General features: G+C 37.7%; 2 protein-coding genes across 3 annotated transcripts; one reads left to right on the top strand and one right to left on the bottom strand.

The window, feature by feature from the left end:
* The first annotated feature begins 188 nt into the window (after nucleotides 1-188).
* tyrobp (transmembrane immune signaling adaptor TYROBP) lies at nucleotides 189-1,687 on the top strand. The gene is made up of 5 exons (XM_007559489.2): nucleotides 189-617; nucleotides 702-722; nucleotides 801-944; nucleotides 1,025-1,092; nucleotides 1,301-1,687. The coding sequence occupies exons 1-5, from the start codon at nucleotides 581-583 to the stop codon at nucleotides 1,355-1,357; spliced, it is 327 nt and encodes a 108-aa protein (XP_007559551.1). The 5' UTR covers nucleotides 189-580; the 3' UTR covers nucleotides 1,358-1,687.
* LOC103143087 (uncharacterized) lies at nucleotides 1,678-6,581 on the bottom strand. 2 transcript variants are annotated; one of them, XM_016675053.1, is made up of 12 exons: nucleotides 6,436-6,581; nucleotides 4,857-5,035; nucleotides 4,694-4,758; nucleotides 4,540-4,572; nucleotides 4,396-4,443; nucleotides 4,157-4,201; nucleotides 4,009-4,059; nucleotides 3,888-3,917; nucleotides 2,374-2,730; nucleotides 2,228-2,266; nucleotides 2,082-2,121; nucleotides 1,678-1,920 (listed from the first exon to the last, which is right to left on the bottom strand). In XM_016675053.1, the coding sequence occupies exons 2-12, from the start codon at nucleotides 4,862-4,864 to the stop codon at nucleotides 1,902-1,904; spliced, it is 735 nt and encodes a 244-aa protein (XP_016530539.1). In that variant the 5' UTR covers nucleotides 4,865-5,035; nucleotides 6,436-6,581; the 3' UTR covers nucleotides 1,678-1,901. The 2 variants fall into 2 exon arrangements, with proteins under 2 accessions (XP_016530539.1, XP_016530540.1); XM_016675054.1 differs by lacking the exon at nucleotides 6,436-6,581 and having other exon boundaries at nucleotides 4,857-5,124.
* Between the last annotated feature and the right edge of the window lie 2 nt (nucleotides 6,582-6,583).

Genomic DNA, 6,583 nt, shown 5'->3' with positions numbered 1-6,583 from the left:
GAACACAACATTCACTTTCATTTTGCTGACAGGACAGCGTTGTTACAGATAAAGCTGCGGTCGAGGGCCTTCAGACCTTCAGACTCCAGCCGCTTGCGCTAAACCACACAGTCTCAGGAAACTCTCCATTTGAAGATACGATCGCTTGCATTTCAGCAGAAACTCTGGGTGTGAGGGTGACCTGATGCTGCTGCTGGCTACCGCTGCGTCGTTTGCATCATTCCCATTAAAATTACAACATGAGACGCATCTTGGCTTGAAAGCAGGGGATGAAATTGACACTTTCTATCCCAGCGACCACAGGTGCTATAGATATGACACGAAAAAGAAAAAAGGCAAAACAGAAAGACCGACTTCCTCTTGTGTCAGTGGATTCCCACTGTGTGCTCCTCCTTCTTTTAACAGACTCTAGCACACTGCTGACAAATCTCCACCCTTGCACTAATATTGGTGGTGGAGCCTGAAATCCTTCAGACTCTCACCTCCAGCATCTTGTTTATGGACGCCACCAAGCAGCCTTTTGGCAAAGATCAAAACAACAGCTGGTCTTCGGCTTCTCATTTCCCCCTCGACTGAAAAGATGCCCGACGCTCTCTGTATCGTGGGCTCCATGTTCGGTGAGTCATATTCACGTTTCCCAACAACAACAACAGTCTAGACATATGCAGGCTCTGAAGCTTCACTGTCGTAATGTGTTACAGGGTCAGAGGAAGGACAGCAAGGTAGATCTCTTCAACCATTCGCTTTATGACATGACATTTTGCTTTTTTTAAGATATTTTTTTAAATGCCTCCTCACAGAATGTGGCACCTGCTACCTGATAAACATGGGCTCTGTGATTGGCATCGTTGCCTCTGACATTATCTTGACCGTCTTCCTCATCATCTCTGTGTTCTGCTTCGCAAGTCACCACAGGAGAAGGAGAGAGCCGGAGTCTCACGACGGTGACCTTGTGCATTTCTGTTATTTATTGATATTTGTGGTGAATTTTTCTTACCCATGCTAAATATTTTTCCCTTAACAGGTAGAAGAAATCTGCCCTTATCTGCCTCGAAGAAGATGACCCCAGAAGACACAGAATCTCCATACCAGGTAAAATAGTCAGCTTTGAAATGATAAAATACTCATTATTTTTTATAAAAGTATAAAAACTGGTACATATAATAATTCTTACTATGTAAATGACTATATATTTTTATTTGACTTTTTTTTTATTATTTTAGATATTTATTTAAATATTTTAAAAATGTGTTTTACTGTGAATTGTGGATGGTTAACTTAAGCTTCTTTTACTTTTAAGGAATTACATGGAGTGCAGTCAGATATCTACAATGAACTTCAACACTTTAGGAAATGACATGTTGTGGAAAAAGTGTTCAAATTCGCAACTTCGTGTCTGCGACTTACTGTAAAAAATATATAAAAGAACTATGCCAAATAATCATTTGTATAAATCTTGCATTGCAACTCATAATTTAGCATAAACCTAAATAGTGTGGAGTACCTGAATGTTATTTCTGTAGTTAAGGTATGTCGTGCTCAGTGAGAATGTAGAGTGGAGCATGGCATTCAGTGCATGTTGTGTTTGTAAATTATTTTGTACTTAATGATCAATAAAACCCAACTTTGCGATCAATGTTTACCTTCAGACAAATCCTCGTCAGACTCAATAAAACTGCTTTCATTTTGTTTATTTGATTATATTTTTTCTTACATCAGCTTTCATTGCAAGCGGCCTATTATTGCTTTACAGCCAACATAAGATTGTCCTCACATGATCAGAATATTTTAAAAAATGGACACGGTGCTTCTATTTGGAGGCATAAAAAAATTCCCAGTGGCAGCTGTATTTTGCAGCATCCTGTCTGCTGTGAATGAGTCAATACATGGTGGCTCCTGACTCAGTCAGAGGAAGTAGCTCTAGACAAAATTTAAAAAAAATAGGGAAAATAGGTGTATATTCACTTACAACAGATGAACTGCATGTACACACATGATACTAAAAGATGTCCATTATAAAAAGAAACTTGAGAAGGTCGAGAAAATGATGAGCTTCGTTTTAAAATGCAAAAGAAACAAACCTTGGTCCAGACTTGACTGTAGCAGACAATCTGCTGGGATCTGTGAGATAAAGTAAAAATAAAAAATAAAACTCCTTTCTGAATGGCTTATACTTCAACAATCAGCTGCTGCATTTCTCACTTGACGAAGGAAAATGCGTTCTTACCAAAGGGATAGGTTTCAGAGCTGATGTATTCCCTGGTTTCTGTGGGGAAATTACATTTTTAAACATCTTTGAGGTGTTCACCATTTTATTTTTTTTCTTCTGAAAACCTTTGAGTGCCTCACACATGACACGACAGCTGTTTTTACCTTTATTATTGTGCACCACAGCCAGTTTTCCATCGTTGACCTCTGTGCTTTCCCAAGATGTCTCCATGCTTTTTTCTGCATCCAACCTCTCCCCCTGGATTTGGACACTTGTGCTTTGCATGGCTCTGCCAGACCTCACCGTTGTTCCCTCTTCACTGTCCGGATCAGTCTGTCCTCCGCTTCCCTGTTGCTTGCCTTGACCAAAGATCTGCTCCTGGCTCCTACCCTCAACATGCCTGCTGATCTTATCCAGCTGCTGCATCTTGCCTGTGCCTGTTTGTGTATTCCTCCTCGATGGCGCGTCTGCTCCAGCTTTGGGATCCACAACTTCGTAGCTGTCGTGGTCTTTAGATGTTTCTATAAGAAAATACAGTTCTTCATATGGCATCTGAATCAACATATAAAGTCCCTTGCAAAGTTAGTCATACCCTTTCAATGTTTTGTCATGTCACAACTACAAAAGCCATTGGTTTTTTATTGGAGTTTTAACAGGTATTCCAACACAAATAACTGTGAAAAGAGTAGGATTCACTAGAAAAAATGTACAAATAAAAATCTGAAAAGTTTGATTTGAGTTTTATTCCACCCCCTCACTTACACGTACACCCATAGTGTAAAATCTTGTGTAAAGAACATTTTACACTTCTTTCCCACAGCTGACAGGAACAGGTATTCCTGTCAGCTTTGGGCTCATTGAGATCATGATTAAGTTATAAAATAATACCACAAGCTTTAAATATCTCACAGAGCACTGCTAAATCCGTCTTTCAGGGTTGGAAAGAGTGTGTCACAACAGCAAATCCACCAAAATACATGGCTGTCTTCCTCAGCATTAATCAGAAGCAGCCAAGAGGCCCAGGGTAACACTGCAGTGGCTGCAGAGATACACTGCACAAGTGGAAGTACTTTATCCCCTCCATAAAACATGGTGGTGGCTGGTCAGATTTGATCATAAGGTGAATGAAGCTGAAAACAAGGCAATCCTGAAAGAAAGCCTATTAGAGGCTGCAAAACATGTTACTTACAGCAGGAGGTAAAGCCTAGAAATACAGCCAGAACTACAGCCGAGCTCCGGCTGGAACGGCTAAGTCAAAGGTCAGATCGAGCATAGAATCCAATGATGCCCTCCATCTAATATGACTGATTTTAGGATTTTTTTTTAAAAGCAAAAAATGTTCGTCTCTGTAATGGCAAAGGTGGTAGAAACATAACTCACAAGACTTTCAGGTGTAATTGCAGCAAAAATTGGTTCCACAAAGTATTGACCCTGGTGGCGTGAATACTAATACACAGTCCACTTTTCAGATTTGTGTTTGTAAAACCAAATGTAAATCATCTATCTATTCCAATCTAATTCATGATTAAACAATCCTAAAATCAGAATTAAAAAAATATCACATTTGTATTTGTAATACTACAAAATTATGACAAATGTTGTAAGGACTTTCGCAGGGCCACATAACTGTGGAGTCTTAGTGATTTAAAGAAATTTAAAACACAGATTCAAACTCAACCTTTGCTTTCACTTCCACTTTGATCAGGTCCTGAAACAGTAAGAGGAAATTTACTTTATTTTTGTGAAGGTAAGTATAATTTCTATAAATAAAGTTTGTATGACAAACACGTTTAATGTACCTGGATATCCAGGGGTGACAAAACTCTCCACTGATTGCATCTCAGACAAATCTGCAAATTAAATTTGGTTTCTATTAAAATTAAGATCAATTTTAAATAGTTAATAAATACGTTTGCACTCCACTAATATTCAACAAATTAAGCGTACCATTGGAGTCTTGGTGTCTTGGTGGTTTATCAGGGCTCTTCTTTGCTGTAAACATGAGAAAAAGGTAAAGATTAACAAAAAAAAAACCTTCAAAATGACCAGGTGTAGGTTTCTCTTCCCATTTGTTTGTTTCTCTTTCAGTGTTCCGATAGGGAACCAAAAGTAAGTTTACGGATCTGATGAGATGAGCAATGAAGACCTGGATTTTTTTTTTTTTTTTTTTCTTGTGATGCACCAACCTGTGACTTTGGCTGCTGTGGCTCTTTCAGTAGTTGCTCCAAATGCCTCTGTAAGAATAAGAAAAATGCACGGTCATTTAAAACATGCATTATTCCACAAATATCAGGAGTTAGAGGGAAAGAAATAGTGATAACAATCATCACCATTTAGAAAGATCAACACATGTCGTCTTTGAGCTTGGAGAGAAAAAGAAGGGGAAAAAAAACTTGTAATTAGCTGTGCCTGGTTTAGTGGTTTCAAACACTTTTCCCTACAAATTGGTTTTGAAAAAACAAATATTAGGTTCATGTTGTTTACCTTTTATTTGGCCTTGTACTCCCATGACTGCTAATGGCGCCAACAGCAGCAAACAAAACAGGAAGCTGAAAGAGAGCGAAACATGCTTTCATTTTGTTTCTATGCATCCTAAGAATTAAAATGTATGTCAACTAAAGAAAAAAACAATCTACAAACATCTTACCACTTCATCTTTTTGCAGTTTCCCCAACTCTGTCTTCTGTCGGTTAAGAGTGCATGTAGGGCTTTTTATGCACTTCCACATCAAGGCTGTGCTAAAGTTAATTACACATTCTGACCAGATGGATCAGATTAAGTCTTATAGTCAAAGACTCCATCTGTGTGTTGAACACTGCGTCATTTCTGTGCCAGAGAGCAACAATTAGATTCTGATAAGTTCACAAGGGCCTATTCATTCCCTTTCAACATGGAAACAACAGTTCGTAACACACAGATTCAGAGACGAGATGGGTCTTACCCTCTAGCATATGCTAATTACAGGTGACTGGTTACTTCAGAGAATGTCCTTTGACCTTTTCTTTGACCGAAGTCAGCTTTGAAATAAAGTACCAGACCAGAGTTTTTTTCCCCCATTGATGTTGACTGATAAAATGTGGCCTTGTTTTTATTTAACAAAAGGCCTTTAGGAGAGCAACAGTTTCAAAAATGTCATTCTGTGTCTGTGGGACAGGCTAATGATAACTAAATATTATCATTTGAAATCTATAGCTTTCTTCCCTAAAACTGAAGAAAAATAGCAAAGTAGACAGCATACATCTCATATATTAAAAAATAAACATAGCTTAAAAAGTACAAACTTATTTTCAATTAAAAAAAAACATTTTTGATAATAAAAAAATTGCTGAGACTGCAATGTGTAACTATAATATCTAGATAATTTCTTCATACAAAATACTGGCTCGAGGATTTGTGCATGTTTTGGTAAATCTTTTTTTTTTCATCAAAACTTGTAAAGAAAAACAAAAATTCAAGTTCTTGCTTTTTGTTTAATTTTACTCATAGAACGGCCATTTAAAATCCGAGCCCTGTAAAAGAAAAACAAACAACTGACTTATTTTCTCCATTCTGACTTACTGTACCCTCATAAAACAGTAGTAGTACATATTTAATAAGAAGAACCTGGATTTAAATCTTGGGCAGAGAGTGTGAAGCCTGCGAGCTCCCTTGCAAAGGATTCTCGTTGGGTATTTCAGCTGCCACAATCCAAAACATGTATGTTAGGTTCATTTGTTGACAACAGGTGTTAATGTTCTGAACACACAATTCCATAGAGATACATGGTGATGGCACCATCATGTTGTGGGGATGCTACACTGCCTGTTCTTTACACAGGGAAGCGCAGCTATTCAGGATATAAAAAGTAGTGCATTCCTGAAAGCAAAACATCTTGCAGGCTGCAAAAAAACAGAGACGGGCACAGATGTTCACCTTTCAACAAAACAACAGCCCTATTTATGAAGCCAGAACTGCAATAGTATGGTTCAGAACAAATAAAGCAAAGCTATTGTTCTGTTAGAATGACCCAATCAGTCAAGAGCTAAATTAGTCTAACATTGTATAGCCATAATTGGCTGTTTTTGTTTACAGGGACTGACTTTTTAAAATAAATAAGTTTTTTCAGATTTCTATTTGTAAGAAAAAGAGGTTTCAATTTTGTATCTATTCAATAAAATCTTAATAAAATATAATTAATACTATTGGACACATAATCAAGGCGTTCTGTGTGCTCCCACTTTACCCACATTGTAGTATTAAATGTAATAATCACGTTCTCCAACTTTAGTTGTAGAGGACATCGTGTTGACTGTGGATTGAACCATGAGGTGTGATTAGGAAATAGCGTTTATGTCTCTCTTGATAAAACGTCACATTTCAGATTAAGTCCACTCC

Source organism: Poecilia formosa, unplaced genomic scaffold (genome assembly GCF_000485575.1).
Source record: "Poecilia formosa unplaced genomic scaffold, Poecilia_formosa-5.1.2 Scaffold105, whole genome shotgun sequence".
Classification (NCBI taxonomy): domain Eukaryota; kingdom Metazoa; phylum Chordata; class Actinopteri; order Cyprinodontiformes; family Poeciliidae; genus Poecilia; species Poecilia formosa.
Note: the sequence above shows the minus strand (reverse complement) of the source record. Positions and strands in the feature narration are given on the sequence as shown.

Coding starts and splice junctions, on each gene's coding strand:
- LOC103143087 (XM_016675053.1), bottom strand. Junction 4,444..4,539: donor TGTGTTGATCTTTCTAAATG/GTGATGATTGTT, acceptor TTATTCTTACAG/AGGCATTTGGAGCAACTACT. Junction 3,918..4,008: donor TGTCACCCCTGGATATCCAG/GTACATTAAACG, acceptor TTACTGTTTCAG/GACCTGATCAAAGTGGAAGT.
- tyrobp (XM_007559489.2), top strand. CDS start 581: ATGCCCGACGCTCTCTGTATCGTGGGCTCCATGTTCG. Junction 723..800: donor GTCAGAGGAAGGACAGCAAG/GTAGATCTCTTC, acceptor GCCTCCTCACAG/AATGTGGCACCTGCTACCTG. Junction 945..1,024: donor AGAGCCGGAGTCTCACGACG/GTGACCTTGTGC, acceptor TTCCCTTAACAG/GTAGAAGAAATCTGCCCTTA.